Source organism: Pieris rapae, chromosome Z, assembly GCF_905147795.1.
Source record: "Pieris rapae chromosome Z, ilPieRapa1.1, whole genome shotgun sequence".
Taxonomy (NCBI): domain Eukaryota; kingdom Metazoa; phylum Arthropoda; class Insecta; order Lepidoptera; family Pieridae; genus Pieris; species Pieris rapae.
The window spans coordinates 11,181,535-11,205,159 of record NC_059534.1 but is presented as its reverse complement, the minus strand read 5'-3'; the positions used below and the strand labels follow the sequence as shown (position 1 = coordinate 11,205,159).

The 23,625-nt window shown below is 33.1% G+C and overlaps 1 protein-coding gene across 1 annotated transcript in view; it reads right to left on the bottom strand.

The window, feature by feature from the left end:
* LOC110995844 (chondroadherin) overlaps nt 1-17,670 on the bottom strand; it is a 55,308-nt gene extending 37,638 nt beyond the window's left edge. The window contains exon 1 of the mRNA XM_022263205.2: nt 17,565-17,670. Coding sequence (XP_022118897.2) covers nt 17,565-17,590 — 26 coding nt within the window. The 5' untranslated portion in view covers nt 17,591-17,670. The remainder of the gene's footprint in view (nt 1-17,564) is intronic.
* Between the last annotated feature and the right edge of the window lie 5,955 nt (nt 17,671-23,625).

The window sequence follows — 23,625 nt, the reverse complement described above, 5'->3', positions numbered from 1 at the left end:
AAAATCATTTTGCATGGTTTAGAGGATGAAGGTGAATTGTTAAACTACATATTTGTAAAATCAGAACGTTAAAGGATGATCTCGACTGTTCCAAATTGAAGCTCGCTCAGATTAATCAAAATGTTTGGTGGATCAAACATTAATTGCTTTCTATTTTATATTAAAGCGTTTTAAATGTTATAGTCCCCCAAGAGAAATGAGAGCCTTCCTGGAAAACATGGCTGCTTAACGAGCTATTTAAACATTAACGAATATAACTTGTATTTCAAATTGCGTAACGCTTGTGTCTACTTTTTATTGCTTACTGGGCCTTGTTAACAAAACAAGCCAATTGTTAGGCTGCAATATTCTAATTAGAAATACTTTGTGTATGAATTGTTGTACCGAAGTAAAATGGAGGCACGTTTGACTATGATCGCGCACGGTACGGTGCTCTTCTTCCGGACTACATGGAGAATCCTCCACCACTCCTATGACTGCCAGGCCCGAAGGCCCGAGGTCCTCGCTAAACGTAGAATTCGGAATAACTTTGTTAGTGCTACTCAAGGTATCCACTCAGTGGTATGTAGCAGAAGATTGTGATGTCGCAAGAAATGTCAAAATATTAAATATTTCACTAAATTAGATTTCAAATAGAAAATAAAAGCATATAGTTTATATCAACATTTTCGTTTTACTTTTTTAATATCTGCATACTACGAGAAAACTCAGATACGTAAAATACTGTAGATTTCCATTTTTTTTTTATATAAATCATTCAAATACATGAGCAATTCAATTTCATTGCTCCCCGACATGGCTACAATGACAAAACGATGTCTGATTGCATTACATGCCCAAAGGGCGTACAATAATGCAAATATTCCGATAACAGAATTGTATCGTATTAACAATATTAGTTGCAAATTTATTACAAACACTTCGTAATGTGTTCCCTACATTGAAAATATTACATATAGGACAAAATAATTATATACAGAATTGATAATTAATTTTTATTGATATATAAAAAGTGCTAGACCTTGTTTTGCTGATATAGGACAAATCTTTGTTTTTTATTTTTTTATTCTTTATTACTCAATATGTCATATGGAACATGGTGTAGTGGTTGCAGCTCCTTACAAACATTGTGTAAAAAAAACTTGGCGATTAAAAAGAGTTTATTGCCAGTTCTTCTCTTCCGTTCTACGACCTTGATTTGAGAACTGGCAGTAAATGTAAAATTAGATTCATTTAATATTTCTTTTTTTCGACGTTCATAAGTGTACATTATGTTACCTATATGAATAAATAAATTTTGACTTTGTAACCGCAGCCCGTATTAAACTGATTGCAACCTTTCCAATACGTTGAAAGATTTGTTTTTGTTTGAGTACAGGAGTAAATAGATACAAGATATTCAACTGAGTAGAACCCGATCGAAAGCAGTCGGATGGAAAATAAGAAAAGTTGGTTATTTTAATTCGTAATTGAATATTAAGTTAATCGTGAATCGCAGCCAACGCTCAGAAAGGGAGTCAGTCGCTTCGTTCAAGAAATAAAGTGAAATTGCATTGGAACTTCAATTTCACTCCGTACAATGCTAAGTAGAAATTAGTGCTGCGCTGCTTACGTACGGAAATTACCTATTAGGGTATCTGCGGCCCCTAATGGGTTTCATCGTTCGGGAAATAAAATAAACGCCACGTAAACGAGGAAATGATTACGCTTTGATTGTTTGAAGTTGTAACGATTTACTGAACAACTGTATCTGAGTTCTATGAAGATTCAAAGCTGCAAAGATAATACGAAAACTGCGATAACGATCTTTGGCTATCTTTTATTTATCAACATCTTGCTGAAACGCGACACTAAGGGCCTGTTTCACAATGTATGCATAAAGTGCCAAATAGCTATGCAACACATAAATTATTCGAAAGATAAAAGTTCCATATAAAATACTTCGAATTTCATGACGTATAGCGCTATCTGACAGTCGTGAAACGCAAAAATACTATTTATCATACCAATAAGTAACAAATAGCTTATTTGGAAGTTATCCGGACATTGTGAAACAGGCCCTTAATATAACATTTTTACAATTCAATTTAGAATTAGGTGTTTGTTTCTTGATTTTGACGCCTGGACTAACATATTTTAGGCACTGATCTGTTAGATCTCTTTTCTTTTCTTTCTTTAACATCGCCAAACTTTGGAATTGGAAAGGAAGAAAAGGAATTTTAAGCTTTGCAATGCTGAGATGTGGAACTTTAATTCCGAGATCCTTTACCCACATTAACATGAGTCAAAACACTTTTCAAAGTTTGAATGACGCTTTCGCAAGTATTCACTGCATAGTTTAATACGGAAACTTTTGTTACTGACTCGATTTTGCAGCATTATAGAAATATTCACATGACGATGATTAATCTTATAAATATTTGTCATAAGTCAATAAAATACGTAAAATTAATACGCTTTGAACAACTCGACGGTCAGACTCACGCTGACCACGATCTCTTAAAAGAATATACAGTAATACCTTGACTTACGCGGATTCGGAGTTACGCGATTTAATTTTTGTTGTCAAACTTGATAGACAAATAAATTTAGAAGTGGATAGTAATGATGTTCTAGAGCTGTTGGATTCACACAGTGAGGAGCTTACAATTGATACTTATAGTAATATTATCTGGAATTAGATACTAATTATTTCCTAAATTATTGTTATATTTAGTCTCCAGGCCCAATTAAACATACTTTATATGTCTTTATATGCAAAATTGTACCCCGACTTACGCGGATAGCGCTCAGTCCCACCTATCGCGTAAGTCCGGGGTATTACTGTATATGTATAATAATTATAACGTTTAAATTTTAAAAACTAATCTACAATCTACGATAAGAATAAATAAGCTTTCGTTAACATATATGACTGCTAGGCTCAATTAGTATTTCCAATTAGGTAGTTGGTGCGTGGCCATACTGTTCATGACTCAGACAAAAGGATTTCATCAACACATTCTGAACAGTGCTCAAAGTCTTGTGCATCATCGTCAAGTGTTCGCTAGATGCGAACAATATCAGTGTGGCTCCTACCAATTTCCCTTTTTTCAATACAATTTTTATTCATAGCACGAAAATTTAAAACAGGAGCCAGCAACAAAAATATATACATATAAACATTTGTCTTTCCGTATACATACATTAATAGTAATAAGAATCAAAGTACAAAGCTACTAATGATTGTTACAAAGGTTTCAAAAATAATAACATACATCGTACTCATGTTTTCATGAAATTATAATTAAAATATATAAATATTTTCAAATTATATATTCGTTTCGTCTTGGTCAGCATAGACGACTTCTCACAATCTCATCAGAATCATTCTTAAGAGAGAAATTATTAAAAAACATACTTAATATATAAATATATTAATTAAACAAATACTGGCTCAGAAAACATTTTCAGCATATTATACTCTGTTCAAATGTCTAATCATCATAGCCAATAAGTATCAGGACTAAAATATATACCTAAAAAAATAAAATTAATTAAATGTTGGAGTAACTTAAATTATATATATAATTTGGCTTGGCTCTCGCTCTGTGCAGACATCATGTTCGTTTCTTTTTAGGTAAATTAATCTTAGTGTAAGCCTGCGAAAACGTACCAATTTTCGGTAGTTGCTTTTCCAAGCGTAGGTTTTGAAGTTCCACATACATATTCCATATATTTAATAAAACAAACGCATGTCCGAGGAGCGACCTTTCTTGACTTAAATAATCTCAACATATATTATTTTTTAATTACGTGAAAATCTCTAACAGGATCTCCAAAAGGCTGCTTTAACAAAAGCGAGTGAATGATTAAGGCTATGGACGCCACAATGTATCGCAGCAGCGTTGCGGGCAAAATGACTTCCGCAGACATGCAAATTTTAGGTTAGGGAATCGAGCAAAAAGGTTAGCTCGTATTTTATTTATTAAGCCTTCAAGAAAATTAGAAATGGTTTCACTGGAAATGCTATGTTTATGAACCTTTGCTATCCACATTTCTTTTGGATTCGTATGAATAGAGTTTTTTGGTTGTTATCAATTTATGATATCAAAGAAATGTAAATGATATAAATGTTATAATGAATATGTATCATTATAACATTTACATTAATACATTGCAATGCGTGAGACTGTAATTAATGTCAGTGAGAGAATATCATGTTTTAGCTACATGATATCCCAAACTCATTACGCGGACAAAAGAAAATTGACTAGATGCTTGATGGCTAAATCGAAGCCTTTCAAACAAAACATCAATAAAGTCATGCATTGAATAGTCAGATATTGCCCGATTTGAGGAACACGAATTCGCTGTTCTATTAATTTCTAATGCATTTTCGGTAAGCCTACAATAACAACGACGATCTTAATTGTATCATGTTTGTGATACGATTGAATTTCGATTTTTCAAAGCACAGCCTTATTTACGTTAATACGTTTTTGCAATAATTACATAAGTTCGTCCGCGGAATTGGGTTGGTTAAGCCCAAGCTGTGGCAGAATCCAAAATATGTTTAAAAATCTAGATTTAGGTGCTAATTCCTTTGGCCTTTTACCGTATCTACTTTCAGGTGTTACAATATATCAAAAATAACGGTTTCAGTAGAATCCACGTTTCGGAATGGATATTCAATGGATTTAATGCTTGCTGCTCGGGAATTTTTTATTTTTTCCTTATCTAACTTGATAGTTCTCTTTGACAGTATAACCTTTTGTATATGTATGTATATATTAGGGTTTTGAGATAACAATTTATAATTACGTAGATGCTGTGTTTACCAAAATTACGCTCTAAATTGTGATGATTCCTATTAACTGAAATGATCAATTATTTTATTAATATGAATATACCGTTTAAAATCAAATATGAGAACATCTCATCGATATGCACGTAGGGATGTAAGCTGCTATTCGTAAGGAATGGTAGATAGCTCCCAAATCCCAGAATCATCTGAGCATTTGGCTCGACTTGCCGGGCGAGTGCCAAAAGGCCTCAGTTATGAATCGGTCAAACACACCGTCTTGCCTCTAACAATCATTTGTAACGCAGTTAGGGTAAAAATTGAGGCAACAGGCTCGGCTACATTGAAAAAGCTCTCCAGGTGAAGATGATTTCTCAATATGAATCTCAACAATGTGCAGTTATCATTATATTCACTGGTTTAGTACATAATCTTAAGCTAAACAAATATAAAAAGGAGTCATTCTCAAATAATAGTTTAAGATGAGGAAATCAGACTTTGTTGATAATGCGGTGTTCTTGGGACTTTAGATAGTAAACTCCAGTGGGGCCAACACATAGAAGGTCTTTCGAATAGGCTAAGTTCTGCAGCGTTCGCAGTGAAAACGATACGCGATCATAAGGTGGAGAATACAGCAAAGCTCGATTATTTCGGCTATTTTCATAGTATCATGTCATATGGTGTTATTTTGTGGGGTAATGCAGTTGACATTAAATCGATATTTGTAGTGCAAAAGCGGGGTATCAGAGCGATCTGTGGGTTGTCCCCACGGGAGTCAGTCCGAAGGAAGTTTAAGGCATTACATATATTGACTTTAGGAGAATATTTTGTATATGCGGAAAAATATAGATATCGTCCCTATTTAACGTAAGAGCAATCATATCGAAATACAGAACTAATAAGATTATAAACAAATAATATGTTATATCCTTGATACTTCTCGAAAAAGTTCTAACTGTTTGTTCCATCAATGTGCATCTTTTCACGGAGGCTGAATAATAAAAGGAGAAATAAATGAATACCGTGCGTGCATTGTAACGATGATAGTTAAATTTTATACTTCAATTTTATATTTAACCTGAACGTGAATATTTTGTTAAAGGAGCTTTGTTTTATACTGAGACGGCATTACTTTCATGCACTAAATAGATGATGCCTTTAAGAAAACCTAATAGAATGTGTACATTTTTCTTTTAATAACTTAGACGTTCACTATATTGCCATTGTTATTTTATTATTTTGATATTATCTTCATCGACGCATCTGTGTCTCAATTGAAGTCTAAATAAACGTGACTATATGTGTTTTATCAACTATGAATCAACTACCAAAGTTCCACCTATACCTATCCCACAACTGATGCAACTCCCGCAATTGAAAGTAATAGAGCAACCGACAAACGAGTTGAATATATAAAGTCCATGCAGGCCTTCTCTCATGTGAGACTTACTTGTGTATTCTACACATGATTTAGTTACATCTGACCACTGTTTGCACAGGGGTTCTGATTTACACATAGACGACATAAACATAATATTACCTCTGCCTTTATCTTGCGCTATCTGGGGTGTGAAATGCTTTTTTTAAATATATATATAATCGACCTTATTAGGTGGACGTACAGGTTCTGCTCTCTGAGAACTACGACTAAACATAAATAAATGCCAGCATTTATATATTTTAAGAATGCACGGTTATTAAAAATAATTTTATTATAATGTATATATTTTCGATGTGTTTCAGTCTGATACGAGCGTTTTTATTGAAAGTTATACAAGAACCGTTCTGTCCCTCATTGATTTTGTATGAGGTATTATGCTCTTTATTCTAATGAGCTAATCTTAAATTCAGAAAACTTACTTTACCTTTACATCGGATCCCGAATTCTCATGCATTACATTATATGAGTTCAGACTCGAGGACAATAGAGGTCATCCTGTCCAAAATACATCATCACAAAACATTTTTTTACATGGTATTTCTTACTTAATGGTAAATGCAAGTGATTCTTACCGTCCATATTTACTGTGGTATTCCTTATAATTATAATAAGTAATTCGAACTTGTTAAAGCTGTTATTATTTGGTATCACTTTTTTCATATTTATTTGAGAAAGAACGACCTCTAGGTCCACTTAAAAATTAAATATGATTCTTGACCAATGAATGGTGTATAATCAGGCGAATTTCAAGATGGTATTAATAAATTTAACTAAAATATCTGAAATATAAGTTCATTTATAATGTTAGATCTGGCTGAATCGAATTAAACTCCTGTGTCAGTGCCTGTGTGCATTCACAAATAGGACATCACAGATCACATAATACACACAGTAATATTATGAGTATCGCGAGTCATTCATTGTGCTGCACTGAACTCGCAGAAACTACGTAATTAGGCAGTTTTGTTCAATGTTATTTATACCGAAGTGAGACGAGCTGATGCAAAACGACTCAGGGAATATTTGGGAGTAGTTTCCTAGAAGGCTTCTATTTAAACTGAAGATTGCAAAATGTCTTCAACATAAACTCGAATACATGAAGGTATTTTTTTTACAAACAAATATTTAATACGGAAAGAACTTTCTTTTTTATCCTTACCATACCATTTACTTAACAGAATCTATGGTTTATTAACTTTAATCTAAAATTTTATTCAATTATTTATCTTAATGTGGTTCGTCTTCATAATTCATTACTCGGAATTAGTATATCAAACGGAATTGCAATTGATCTCCTCTTGAATTAAACTCTCACACTATCTATTAAAAAAACCGCAACATAGGGACAGAGAAAGCGACTTTGTTTTATACTATGTAGTGACACCGTTAAGTATTATCGATACCAGTACTATCCAGGTAAAAACGACTATTTATAATTAATAATCAGCATCACAAGCTTATAATACTTCTTTCGCTGAGTATTTTTTTTTCAAGCAATATCTGCAATATAATATGTATTTAATTTATTCCGAATAAAATGCCACACAATATGTACAAATGGTTTTATTTACTTATTTATGTATGAAATGATGCAATGAATTCCGAATTTAAATATGCTTAAACAATTAATGGGAAGGATTACGACCATACACGAATACAAATTGTTTTTTGAAGCAATGCATATTCGGTCATTGGCATTGTTTATGACCACTTGGATTTATATTGAAGTCAATTGTTTATCTAGAACTGTTTAAGTATTAGAGCCACACTGCTTTACAAGTCGAAAATGTTCAATACATTTACACGTATCTAAGGGACAGGTCAAATGCCCCCGTAAGAGTTTATCTTAATATATATATTTCTTGTGTGCGTGTGTATGTGACTGAACTCCTCCTAAACGACTGGACCGATTTTGACGAAATTTTTTGTGTGTGTTCAAGGGGATCTGGGAATGGTTTAGATTCACAATTTTGTCCGCTGGACAATGTTTTTTTTATTAATTTTTAATTTATTAGTAGTTGTTGATTTTGGAATGTTTTACATTGGATCCGACAGACGGCGCTACCATCGCAGTGTCAAATTTTAAATAATATTCGAATTTCAGTCTGTCCCGACAGTTAGCGCTGCGATCAAATTAAAAAAAAGTTTTGTTATCATTTTGTTATTGTAGACCATGTGCTGGATCGTTAGATATTGTCATAACATTTGAATAATAATTTTCATCAAAATGGTCCAGAATGTTTTAGCTTATTAAAAAAAGTTTGAAATTTTCAAATTAAAGACGTGTAGACAGGACAACGTCTGTCAGGTCCGCTAGTGTTTTATAAATATTTTAAGTGGATGATGCGAAAGTGGTAATTTGGGAAGATAAAAATCACATGAGTCTCTATACTAAATGAGAACTGCGAGCATTGCAATATCGATCATCTTACATATAAGATGCAAATTGTAGGATCGGTGTACTTCAGTTTGCATTTAAAGAGACAAATGGGCGTATGTTTATTAAGTATTTCAAATGCGCATCTTACTTATATAGATGGAATTAATCCTCTATTTAATAGATTTTTATTAAAATTAAACTTTATAAGGCATTAATAATAATAATACAAATTAATAAATGGAAAATTGATTTTGTATGGACATACAACAGAAACCGCTCTTTGTTGGATAACCCTTAGTTTATCTTTAGTGTATTAGTTCCACTAGCGATAGCAATACGATATTTTTATAATTTACTTTTTATTAAATATAAACGTAATAAGGTATGAATATATTCGGAAATATTAATTCTTACTCAAATTAGTCTCAACCGAAAAAAGATCTTCTGCCGAGAAAGGAACTTAGGTAGTTTAAAGTCAGTCAAAAATGCCACATTAAAGCAATGAGTAGGCGAGTTCCTGCTTATAATGAGACGGCACGTACTTGAACCCTTTCATGGCAGGTTTGCATAGCACACTGTGAAAAAAAAACACTCCTTTTTCAAAGTGTGACACACGTAATATCCTACTAAATACATGTTTGTTTTATTACTACTACGTATATAGGAAAATATATTTGACCACGCGTACACCAATATCGCCCCAATAAGGATTTAATTACATGTAGACAATTTTAGGAAAACATCAATTTTTAAGTCGATTTAAAAGTACCTGGGCCATAATCTAAATTTTTGTGAAATAAACAAATGATTATTGTGTGCTATGTCGTTGAACTATCATGTAGTACTATCATGTAGATTTGTGTTAGATTAATTTTATGTGAACCGAAAGCGAAATAACAAATAGAAACAAAATTCTTTCGGTAACGTATAAAGCACATTTGTTACAGATGCTATGTGATGCCGCGCTAAGTATTAAGGCATATCATACAAGAATGTTTTATAATTTTAGTTACATAATATACCATAAATGCAATAAACAAGCTGCCGCGCTATCTGGTAAGGCAGCTGCCCTATTCATCGGCTGACAGCTGCCTACATCATGACAGATGCAATTAAAAAAAACAGCAAGTTTTAGGTACTTGAAAGTATTTATTAATATTATGTAGGATAGTAGTTTTAATTGAATTTGAAATTTTATTAACTGACTATTGTAAAATGTTGTTACGCTTCGAGAATGTCGAAAGTGATGTCAATGGTACAATTTGATGACTGTGATCACGTTGTTAAATTGGTAATTGTGTTTAATAAAGTCAACGACTGGAAAATATACTGTTTTATAAATCGTTTCTTCCATGAAAAAAGTACGCAGCGCCTCTGTACATACAGGGATTCTTGACCTACAGATAGCGCTCAAATGGCTGACAGTTAAAGGGGGCGCCCCGTCGCAAAAGCATGTACGGGTCAGGAAATATCAAATGATAGATATATTGCAAATAGTGAGCTTGTGAATACACCGCCTTATCGCCGGGCCCGCTCTAACAATGTTTTAATCCCTACACGAACACAATTCTACGTACATTTTGTTGCAACTTCAGAACTGAATGTAAAGTGGTACATAGCGTTTTAGCCGGCTAAATAAAGACAATTTCTCAATAAACGTCCTAATGGCTCGAAAATATTGTGCACTTCGAGTATTTATGAGTATCAACCGACGATAAATCTAGCTTTAGGATCCTTGCTTTCGTAAGAGTTACTCCTTGCTGTATATATATAAGACATGTAATCATATGAGAGAGCTACTTTTATGCCCAGTTAAATTATGTCAAATTTAGCCTTATTTCGTTTTAGAAGAAAATACTCGCATATGAAGATTGAATTATTTTTTAACTAAAAAAACAGGTCTAGCTATGAATATTAATTTCATTGAAAACCATAATAATACTAACTTAACAAAAGGGATTATATAATGTCTCTGTTAATTAAAATGCTTTTATTGAAATGAGGAAAAATCAGGGTAACGCAGCAGATAAACGCAGAGTTAAGATGAATTTATTACTAAAATAGACACTTTTCTCTCAATCGGAAATGTAGCTGGTGTATTTTTTAAAACTGTAAGCCAGCCTGCTGTTTCTTATGTGTCAATGCGTAATATTTTTAGCAAAAATTAAACCAATGAGCGGTGAAAGTCTAACGGTGCCCAGGAGGCTAGTAGCTAAAAATAAGATGACACTTATTAAAATGAATCGCCAAGTAAGACCAGTGCAAAGAAGGTCTAACGCTTATCATTCCAACGGGTATTTGATAACCCCAGCTCGAGAATATATTCTGAACATTTGGTACATATTCCTGCAATAACATTCCTATATAACGGAGACGCGTGATTCGAAGCAGTTAGAGCGTCAATTTACATTGTACCGAGTGGAAATAGGCGAAATACACACGACCCCGGTAATCCCTTACCTTTGAGTTCAAGTACTCGAACGTATTGCCCTAACAGCTTATGAATTTCTCAGCAAACGACGGAATATGATTGTGGTTAATGAACAATTGTACTCATTAGTGATGCTTTAGATATAATCGTTGATACAATGGCATTATTAGACGGCTTGTCTGCTTCATATCAATGCAATTCAATTTTAGAACCGATTCGACTTAGGGTCCTTCAAGAAAAGAGCTTACCAATTCTTAAAAGGCCAGCAACGCACTCGCGAGCCCTCTGGCATTGAGAGTGTCCATGGGCGGCGGTATCGCTTAAAATCAGGTGAGTCTCCGGCCCGTTTGCCCCCTGTTCTATAAAAAAAAGTCTTCATATTCATTAGGAGAAAAGCTCCTTCTGCATATATTAAATCTGTGATACACTTTAAGTATTTTTCTTTGAAAAAAAAACTCTTTTAAATCCCTTAAAAGATAGCAGTGACTTCGGCAGTAAATTCAGTCCACCTCTTTGATCTGATCGCGCCGTTATTCCAATCAGGTGCCTAACATATTAAATACATAAAGGTATTTTAGGTAAAAAAAAAATTAAAAGCGTCGAATAATGCGTAAAGCTTTATCCCGTTGAATTTATGTATTCGAAAATATTCGCAAACAGTTTAAAATGGTGCAAATAAAATTCATATTATTTATTCATATTCGCAAACTAACTCCAACGTTTATTGCCGCACTTTATTGCATTTTTATGAATCTAATCTAAACTTATAGAACCATCAGATGGTTTAGTAATATCACTCACAAAGCTTTTGCTTTCATATTTAACACAAATAATACGTGGCTTTTCGCAACTTAAAAATTACAAATATCGTATGAGATAAAGTTAATAAATCCGACACATAATACATTTTACACTTGTTACCATGTTGTTGTTGATGTTGTTGTTATTACCTTTCAATTCCAAGAGATTCTATTTGGGTAAATAACGTAAATTCATAAGCAAAAGCCGTGAATAAAGAAAAATATATTACGTTGATGTAAAAACTACTATATATAATGTAAAAACTCCCCTAGGTTAGGATTGCCTTGCATCAAAATTAGCCCCAAGTTATATGTACATAATATCCCTCACAAGCTGAATGGGTTGTGTTTGCAGACAGCCTTTGCAAAACAAAACGATCGCATCCAAAGCAGACGGTTCCCCTGTCTTTTAAAACTAACACGAAACTGAGAAATGAGACAACCACTTTTAAACTCAATTCAAAGACAGCTTTTAAACTCAATTTCTTAATTTCCAATTATTAGATGCTTAGTTCACTTAATTAAATTGTTGCTTTGATGACATTTAGAGAATAATTGCTGTTTCATAAAGATTAATCTGCCACTATAGTCTGGGGCGCCCCGAATGCCTACTAGTAGTAAATATGATATATATAGTAGCAAATATTATATAAGTAATATATATATTAATAACAATAAATAAAATAGTTATAGGTAAATAATATAGAAAATAAATAATAATAAGATGGTATTAATTTTAATTAGATAAGTAAGCGCTTGGAGATGGGCCAATGTAAAAAGTTATATTTGTAGGAAATAAAAAGGCTTTTTTATTTTATTTATTTTATTTTATTTATAGTACCTACAGGCTCTTACTTATTTTTGGATCAGGTAAAAATACCTATAAGAACTAACTTAATGAAAACTTATGTATGTATTACATAGTTCATTGTAAAGATTGCCTGCGAGCTCTTGTCATTTGAAATCGCACATGATTTCTAATAGTATTGTGTCTTTATTCCGCCTCTACTTAAAAAAAATACTAGTTATAGGTTATTCGTATAACTAGTATTTTTTTTTATTCTTTACAATGAATAAAAACCATTAATTACAATGTATATAGTATATATACCTGGTATTTATTTATTATTTTATTTCACAAAGTATTTACAAAGGTTTAACATCAAGCTTACACTCTAATGCATGTAGTTATTTCTCAAGTAATATGTCACCTGCTATGTTTCACAAGCGACATTTCAATGATCATGCATTAGCTGATGGAGCGTTCTAGACAATGCGATCAATTTGTGTATTAGCAAGTCGTTGACCGTGTACCCGACCATCGGTCTAGCGTTTACTAAACTTCGAGTGCAATTCATACTAATATTTGATAATTGATATAATGGAATTACAAATCAATATAAATTCGAACTGTTAGTGATTTATTAACTAATCAATTGATTATGAAGGCGAATGTCTAAATGTTTAAAAAACAGTTAAAATATAAAGGAAAAAGATGTACTTTTATTTATATTTTTTGTCTTTAGTTTATGGCTTGGAAATGACAACCACGAACACAAAATGGAAACCACGAGGGAATGCAGCACGTAAGCATCGGTCATTCAAAATTGTATTTATGTCCATTTTTTTTTATAGAATAGGGGGCAAACGGGCAGGAGGTTATATATATACACTAATTACAATTCTAAGTGGTACGTTGTGTATTTAATTATTTTCATGACATTCTCTAACTATTGTTACCTTACTTTATTATCAAAATAATAAGCCTGTTTTGTTGTAAATGCTAAGTGAATTGACCTTGATTGTGTAAACCTTGAAGAAAATGCGATAAATTATCATCTCTCCTTACACTACTCAATTATGTGAAAAGTGTATATACCCTTAAAATCTCGGCAAGTCATTTAGTCGTTCAATACCTTCAGTACTCAGCTAATCAGGTAATCGCCAAGTCATGAATCTAGACCAATCCACTAATGCACTACCGGAGAAGTGAAAGTACTTTAAGAAAATTCTTTTTCCTCCATTTTCTATGTAACCTAGATACCCTGTTTGTGTATAAAATAAAATAGTAGTCGTAGTATAGAGGGTAGATCAATGTTATAACGTTTACCAAGTGCTTCCCTGTCAGTCTAATCTTTTGTGTGTTTAGGCTAACCTTTACAATAGTTTCCAATCTACGGCCTTAACTTGATATCAATTTAAATTACTTTTCTAAAAAAGCAATAGCTTTTGATATAAAACCCGTCCTAACGAATGTTGTACACAGCACTGCAAAGCATTTCTCTTAATTTAAAAAATTCAAAACGTTAAATAATCATGAGAGCAATACGTTTTCTGTGTACCTGCATTCCTGAGTCATTCCTGTTCCCATTTAGCCATCAGGGAGTACGCTACAAAGTTCCGAAGTCACTATAATATTACATGAGGTGTACCTACACCAGACATGTTACAATATCGCTATTAAGCTCAGACTTTGTTGATTTCTGATAGTATATTATTATTTTCATTGTAACCGTACTTACTAAACATTTTGAAATTATTCGTAAGTGCCTAACAGCGGGTTCACATCAGAACTGTAGAAAATATAAAAAATTATGAGATATTCGTCCCTAATAATACTCGTATAAATTTGAAAATAATTTTTGGAGTAAGTTACAATTGTGATTTACATCGTATACAGCTAAGCTGTGGTTTTAGCGAACAAATATAATAATAATAAGACATAAAGGACAAAATTAAAGATAAGTAAAATTTGGAGATAGTCCTTGGTCTATAAGAATATAATTAAAACATATGCCATTGTCAAATATGCCAAAAACATTAAAAATATTATAGGTGATGAAAAGGGATGCCAAACCAAAGGCAACACAAAACGACATCTACATAATCTCTTTTAAACCCAGATCGGAAACACCTCCCGATCAGTTTTAAATTTATAATGAGGTAAAGAAAAAAATATATATATACCAGATGCAACTGGAATACATAACATCGCATTAGCAATTCTATTTGTATGTAAGTATGAACGCCTCTATCTGAGAAGGTCACGAAATCAATTTTTATATTTTCTACAGTCCTGGTATGAACACACATAATTATATGTAGTAAGTGTTAAGTGCGTTTATCCTCCGTACCAACTTGATTTTTTGATGAATTTTAATAATCTGCTTACTAGTTAAGCTTGTCTTGTATACTTGTACGATGTGTAAAAGAAAAAACCTGGCGATTAAAAAGAGTGGCGGAGAGTTTATTGACAGTTCTTCTCTTCCATTCTACGCCCTTGATTTGAATTCAACTGGAACTGGCAGTAAATGTAAAATTATAAACATTCAATGTATATTTCTTTTTTGACGTTCATAAGTATATATAATGTTACCTATATGAATAAATGATTTTTGAATTTGAATTTCAATTTATTCAAATCGATAGTTTTTTATACGAAATATGACTGAAATATAAGAAATATACAATAAACATGATTACGAGTAATATCATTTTTGTACGTCATGCTTATAGCGAAGTGAATTTAAATGATTACGTTAACATATATTTTATATAGAAACGAAGCTTCGTTTATGAAATTAGAAATTCTTAGATCAATTGTCATTGTATAAATACGAGTTTCGAGATCGACTCCAGACTCCAGACAACCTTGAAGATGCTTAGCACGTATAAAACAAAGTGCTATAACTGATTTCCTAAAAATTGCTGTCCAACAATGAATTATATATTTTTAAATCAGCCGTAATTTTTATCTAAAGCATAGTATTACTCCAGTAATAAATACTAACAATCACTCTCATATTTCAAATCTAAGTCTGTCGAGCGGGTCGCTTGTGTCGCTTGGATCGATTCGTTACTTTTGTGCGCATACACTTTAAATGAAGGGTCAATATACAATCGTTTATTCTTGCTAAATCACAACTAGGATAATGGAACGTGGAGTGTGCATATGAGGGGTTGCGCCCAAATGAATTGCAGATCGATGGTGCCGTCCGCTTATAAATTCATTGCGTAAAAAAATTATTATAATAGCGTATAAAATTGTCTAAATGAGATCCTGTGTATGTAGACATTAAACATAATATACTTGAAATAGAATGCAACAACTAGTATTCAATTCGCGTATTTAAACTGAGAGGTTTTGTGTAAAGTTTTTAATGCTTGTATCTGAATCTAATGTACTATTATGTTCAGATACAAGCATTAAAACAGTATATAACATTCAATTATTGATATTTATACAAGAAAACAATAAAATTCATTAGAAATGTAGGGGAAGTTTATATATTAAACAGTTTAATTATGTTAGTTCTTTTCAGTCGAGTTGAGAAATTGTTTTTTACTGTCTGATGCAAAAATTGATCCTGCATTAGAGCGGGGAATACCCAAATATAAATCCGAAATATCATATCCTTATGCAAATTGTACCTACTTGTGAAACAATAAAACATGTTTAAATCTAATTTCAGCAATGATTTTCTATCAAATAGAACTACCGACCTTCAACTTTAGAGAGTACAGTCTGTTACGACACATACTGAAGCCAAGTAGGATTGTGTTAAATATGCAACACATAAGCAATGTGTGCATTTTTATTTCAAATTAATTAAACCCAAATAGCGTGGTAAATTAGTTTGAACATTACGTTCATTTTTTTGTGTATTTCAGGAATCGTGGTCGACGATGCTCTCGTTTAGGTAAATAATATTAAAAATTTGCATTAATATCCGTTAAAGGTTTTTTTGTTTTTTAACTAATACATCGGACAGAGAATTAATATTGAAACGCTACGAGTCAATATCGAGTCGATATCGAAAATTTTAGTTTAATTCATGAAAGTGAAGTGTGATATTGAATAACACCCCTCGTTAGGAATTAGGCCAAAAAAGGTAAAGTATCGACAACTGCGACACCTGCTTTGAATCACCGGCACCAGGTTTATAGCTGTGTCATACTCTGAATTAATCCCAATCCATTATTACAGATAACAGAAACAAGCCACTGAGCAATTTAAGGTAACGAAACAGTTATATATGTTAATTTTAAAATAATACCCTTAAATTATTTATTAGCATTATATCCATAAGGTTACAGATATATAAATATATAGTAAATAGCCAATTCGTAAGCAGAAAATTCGATTTTATTAATTTTTCTTTGTCCTCCGTGTGTAACAAATTGTAGTGAAATTCCTAGAAATACATACGAAATAAAGCGTCAAAATAGTGAAAATTTACGGGGTTCGTAAAACCCGAAAAATTAGGATTAATTTTATATTAACTTTAAAATAATTGGGCTATATTTAATTTATTTCTAGATAACTGAAGTGTCACTTAGATTTAAGAACCTTTAAGTGAGTCTACACTAAGTTAATTTTTTTGTTTTTTTTTATAGAACAGGAGCCATAAAGGCAGGAGGCTCACCTGATGTTAAGTGATACCGCCGCCCATGGACACTCTCGATGCTAGAAGGCTCGCGAGTGCGTTCTTGTTAGTCCAGCTTCACAACCCCACTACCCCTAATTTTACGTTAAATATAAACTCATATATTAAACAATTAAAGCCAGTTAACGTAGAGTTTCATTTTACATATATTTAAACTTATTTACAACAACCGCCACCCAACTTAACTCGTGCCTAAAGACTTTTTTTAAATAAATGCCAAAGTTCAGATAATTAACGCATAGCAGTTCGCAGGTGCAATTCGCAGTTGACTGAAAAACTTACCTTTGGAAGGAAAGGTCTGCGAACATCGCGCCGGGGTATCTTCAGAGCGCGAAAACTTTGCCCGTAAACATGGCCCAAGGCTCACTGGCCACGTCCGGAACACTCGACAACCGACGCGCGACTACGATGTAGCGAGGGCCGATCGCCGAACTAAGGGGAACCGACCCTGTCCCTACCGCACCCCGCACACCCCGCGGCGCGTTCTAGGGGTAACTAATAATTGTATGGAATGATTTTTGTATCCACCACTACTAGGGGTTGAAACTTGAACTTGACCGAATGTATTGAACGCCACGCCACCGCCATTTCAAACTTCTTGCTGAAGAAATATACTTTTTGCATCGCTATCATTAAATGGAAATAAAAGATAGACTTTTGTTGACTGCAGCGTGCATATTACTGATAATAAAGACGCTGGAGAGAAAGAGTAGTTAGTAGTTAGTAAGAAAGCATCGTTGTTCTTTTGTTTGCTTTATTATAAGCTGAGGATGGTTAAACGGTAATGGCTCCCAGAACTAGTCAACTGGTTGCCGATCTACGCTGGGGGAGTAATGTAATTTTTTATTATTTAACTTATAATATCATACAATTACTTAAATTACCACGCAGGTGATTATTTCACCATCGGTGAACAGCCACCAGATGCACACGAGCCACACCAAGTGGTTCGTTAAACCTGGACCGAAAATTCTTGGGTGAACATCCTTCTTTGCAAAGTCGGTTACAAACTAGCAACTACTGATCATCCACAAATGAGCTTAACTTTGTTCCACACAGCATCTCTATTTTAACTCAAAGATGCTCGGAGGATTCCGACAAGTTAATAATTTAGTTAGGTTAAGATATTCGGCTTAAGTGAGCTCGATTGCACCCAACTATTGTGGGAATACAGATTCATTCTCTACATCTAATTAGATGAAATAAATTATATTACTGACATGAAACGAATACAGTTTGAAACAGATATAGTTCTCTTTTAAAGAACAGTGACATTCACAATAGAAATATAAGAAATAAGGAGAAAATTTTCCAGCCATCTTACAGATTGCAGAAAATAAATACTTCATTTATAGGCCTAAGTATACGCTGCTATAACATGATTCCTAGTGAAATATTGGAACTTCCTTTCAACAGATTCAAACACCTATTAAAAAACCTTAATGTGTACAGGTACACAGTTAATGACTACCTTGAAGATAAAAACGCTTGGCAATCGTTCTAAATATATTGTTATAATTTGTTTTGTTATCACGGAAGTGTTGTGAATATGTATGTAATATGACATTTCCTTTTAATTATTGTTATGTAGAGAGGTTAAATTTGCTGAGTTTCTTGTCCGTTCTTCTCAGAACAAGGCCTCCCGGTAGTTTTGCGAACGGATGGCGTAGTTTTGCTCTTTCGCGAATTTTGTACACGTTTCAGATATTCATAAGCGTGCTCTAAGACGCATCTAAATTGAATAAATGAATTTTGATTTTGATTTTTACGATATTTGATAACAACTAATTGATCCTTACGCTAAGTGTTCTTTAGACAATCACAAATGTACGTTTGATAGCAATAGCATCACGATCAAAGGCTGAAAGCTGCATGAATAATATGTAACAGCTTGAATCTTTACCGTAATTGCTCGCAATAACGCCCTCGCAGCCATTCGAGGCTATCAATCAGGTATTGTGAGCTGTAGTGGCTGGGTTAATAGAATTTAACACGTTAATATTGCTTCAGGAATGGGAGTCTTTTGTTCTCCTTTAACTGTGTGACGTAAGGCGCTAAACACTAGTTAATTTTATCTGTAGTTACGTTAAAAAAAGAAACAGCACTTTGCCATTCTGGTTAGGGATTTTCAAGATGGTTCATATATTCGTAAAAATATCAAGTAGGTAAATTTAAAAAAAGTACCTATATTTCATTTTAATGACGATGTTCATTGTCCTCAGAGAAATAATAAATTCGGGTTTCAGAATCGTAATGCATAGCAATCCAAAAATTTGCAAAAATAAGAATACTCATTTTAATAATTGAGTCGCGTCATTTATATATTTAAACACTTTGGACACAGGAATCGGAATCGGACAAAATGTTACGGATCTCATTAGACGAGTGTCGAATTTGAATTTGTGTCATCGAGACATCTTTTGAGATGTTTTATCGACGTTCAATTGGACAAAGCATTTTTACAAAAAAATATTGATGCTTTGTCATAAGTGGTGGGATTTTCCTTTTTTTCATTTTATTTCATCAAAATCGACAATATATTAAAATACCTACTACTACTTTTATGTTTAAAACCATTTTATGTAAAATATGAAACTTATAAACGTCCTTTTCATGTAAGTAATGAGTAAGCCTCAAATACCCAATCATCCGACAACTTACGACATTTCTAAATCTCATGCACTGTTTCAAAAAACTAATTTATTGTAAAAATCAATTTTTAAGCTATTCGCATTTTTTACTATGCATTTTTGGATTATTTGCCTACCATGGCAGAAACATACACAAAAAAATATTTGGCAACTTACGTAACATTAAGTAAGCTTAATTTAAGATAAATCGAAAATTCACTCAGTGTTAGAGATCTTTCGATTCGCAAAAAAGGTAAGAAAAAGGCCTCTAAGCTCATTTCCTTAAACGATTTAAGACGATTTCATTTTCCTTACATTGGACTAATGCCAATGTATATTATAAAGATCGATACGCTTCTAACAGGTGCGTATACGTTAGCTTTCCCACTTGATATTAAAATGTGTCATTGTTATGTCATTCTGTAATATTACTACTGGTCTTCCTTTCACATCTACTAAAGTAAGTGAAGCGACATACCATCTTAGTGTTGGGTAATTAGTATTCCTCAAAGTAGTAAACACTTTGCTAACGGCTATTATGTTTAGACTATAAACAGAAAAGTGCGGCGATAATTTTAAACAATTTTAATGTGAAGCTTCAGAAACTTTCTTTTTTGATAAAACGTATACGATGGAATAATATCATACTTTATATTTGAAGTGAAAACTTATTTAGCGGCGTTGTACACTTTTTTTGGAGTGGGTAAAAAATGTTAAACTCGCGTCGGACACGTCACCTGATCGAAAATTCGTAAGACGAATGGAGGTAAAATAAATAAATATTGTATTTTACCACATAAGTGATACTACTGTTATACTGATAATTAAAGCAATTCGTGCAAAATTATTCCCTAACCATTCCATAATATCTCAAAAATGCTCAATGTTAATATTCAAGTTTTCACTTCTGCCGGCACTCTCGGAGTGCAACTCGTCGTTTTTTTTAATCATATCAGAATTAATAATAATAATCCAGTAGTGCTACACCTCTATGTGGGTCTTGGCCTTAGATAACATCCGTGTCTTCGATATTTTTTATTTCATAGACAAGTAGGTGATCAGCCTTCTTTTGACTAACACATACACCATCACATTAACATACACATATCACCAATCTTTGGGTTTTAGAATATGCCGGTTGTCTCACAATGATTTCCAATGACAATGAATTTTTGTTTGATAATCTTTCTTTAACACTGCGAAGTGCAGAAGGAGATTGAGTTATACTATTAGCTAGCAATACAAGTTGCAAACTTACCTCTCAGAACAGAGACAAAAAACTGAAAAATAAAATGAATTATTCATTCACTATAAATGTCATATTAAATGCTAGTTAAGTGCAATGTTACGCGATCGTTGTGAAATACGATAGTTGGCAAAGTGTCCGCGCTGCGCCGTATCACTTCCCAATGTAAGCACAAATTAAGACGTTTTAGTTCCTATTTAACCTTCACGAGTTCGATATGTATAAACATTCAAAAAAATTTACAAACACATCTTTAAAGGACAATCTATGTTGTTATCTAAGTCACCTAAGTGAGCAACGTTTTCTTTGTTATTTATTTATTTATTTAATTTTTATTAAAGTTACAAACTCGAATCCGCGAAGGAAACAACTTAATTTGGGCTCAAGGAGACTTTGACTTTGATTGGATTTAAGACAATACATACGAGATTATTATTTTCCCCAATATAATTGTATTTAATAAAATTTTCTTTCAGCGACAGACTCGGAAATATTTTTATTGCCAGTATCCGTAGTTATGAGGACATAACATATTTATACATATTGTGGGAATTGGGGCTGAAATTTAGATTGAATTGCATTTTGTTGTCATGTTCCGAGTCGCGACACTGCGTTAAATAATTGCCAGTGTTTGAACGAAATTCGCTTTTAATAATATTTTATAGTTTTAAAAAGATAGATCTGTGTATTACGATCTACCTACATTAAGATGCTGTCGCTACGCCCTTCGACTGTTAAGTAGACTAGAATATAAATAGAACTAAAAATAGAATACATACACGAAAAATCAAATAGAATATAATATCAAAATTCGATCACGAATATTGCCGAGGCTCTATTGTTCGCGAAATCTGTACCTATTTCAATAAATGGTCACTTTATTACTACTGTGAATAATTCAAGTGAGAAAATCCAATTTATATATCGACGGCATTCTATTTTAGATATTAAGTAAAGAACTTTGAATACATCACGAATAATAATACCGGAGTATATAAAATAGATTTCAATCGACATGAATAAGGCTAGAGCCTGATTGACAGATACTAATCTAATAAATTATAGAGAAATCGTCAAATTACTTTCTCTAGTATAGTATTTGGTGCTTCGAAGACGAAGTTTTTTTTAGTTACATTGCATTTCTGTGTTTGTCTTAGTTATTAGAATATTAAATAAGCTACCGCCATTCTAAACATATTGAAACCGAAAATCTAATTGTTGAAGAGTTAAACCAACTAGAGATTCTGAAAATAAATTTCTGGTAACCAAACAGTGTGGCGAGGATCACCGAAAGGAGTTGCGAGGGAGCGATTGGGAGTACATTTTTATTTATTCTGTGTTAGTAATTACAACTTAATAACTTAAATCTAAGTGTCAGTAGGTTCACAGTATATTCATACCCGAATCAGTGCTTGAGGTATGGGCAATGGAGGTCCGCGATCATGCAGAGGAAGCTACGCTAGCTTGCACCCTGCGCACCAAGGATGAACATCTCTTGCGCATGGTGGCATGGAAAAAATCCACCCGCACCTCAGCAAACATCCCCGATGCGCCGCGGAATCGAGGCAGCCGCAACAGCACCCTGAACGCTTTATGTATATCAATATTGGATACGGAAAGCGTTGTATGACAATCGAGTATATTTCGACCTACAGAGCGCTCGTATAGAATGATGTGCAGAATGTTCTAAGCAAGATTTTTTTCACATCTATTGAGCATTCAAAAAAAACCTGCGATGAAGTATTAGCGAGTAATGATCTGACCACAATACATCATACATAACATACACTTTTGATATAGAATGGTGAGCTGCGTCTGTCACTAAACAATGATCGAGCCACCTCCGTGATCCGTGAGCCTCACTAACGAGTCAGAGTGCAGTGCGAGCAACTCAACATCTATACATATCCTTTGAAAAAGTTCATAGTAAAATAACGAGTACGGGTGTAAAAGTATAGCGATACAAATTGAAATTACTATCTTCGTACACTCTCTGCACGAAGAACGTCAGATAACAGGGACGTTATACACCGTCTCCGATGAAGTGAGACTAACTTAATGTCATTTTATATAGATTTCATTCCCTCCGAAGCTTGTTATGAATTTATTCGTAAAAATCGGTTGGAATATTGCGAAATCAAACGGACAAAATAATTTAAATAATAAATTATTATAAACAGGATACAGTTTAGTTTAGAATAATTTGAAGTGTAAAGTGTGTATGTGTGTGAAGAGTATGAGTCGTGAACGGGTGCTTCGTGTGTATTTTAAATTTGAAGCATTTTCTTTTATTTATTTTTATTTGAAATTTCAATTAATCTACTTTGAGTTTCAGTTTGAATATTTTTCTCTTCTTCTTTTAGTGCCTCTCCATTACTGGAGGTTGGCCGTCAGTCTCTTGAAGTGTGTCTTGTCCTGTGCCATTTTGTTCTCACTATAATGTAAGTGTGTGCTCCTAATAGGCCAT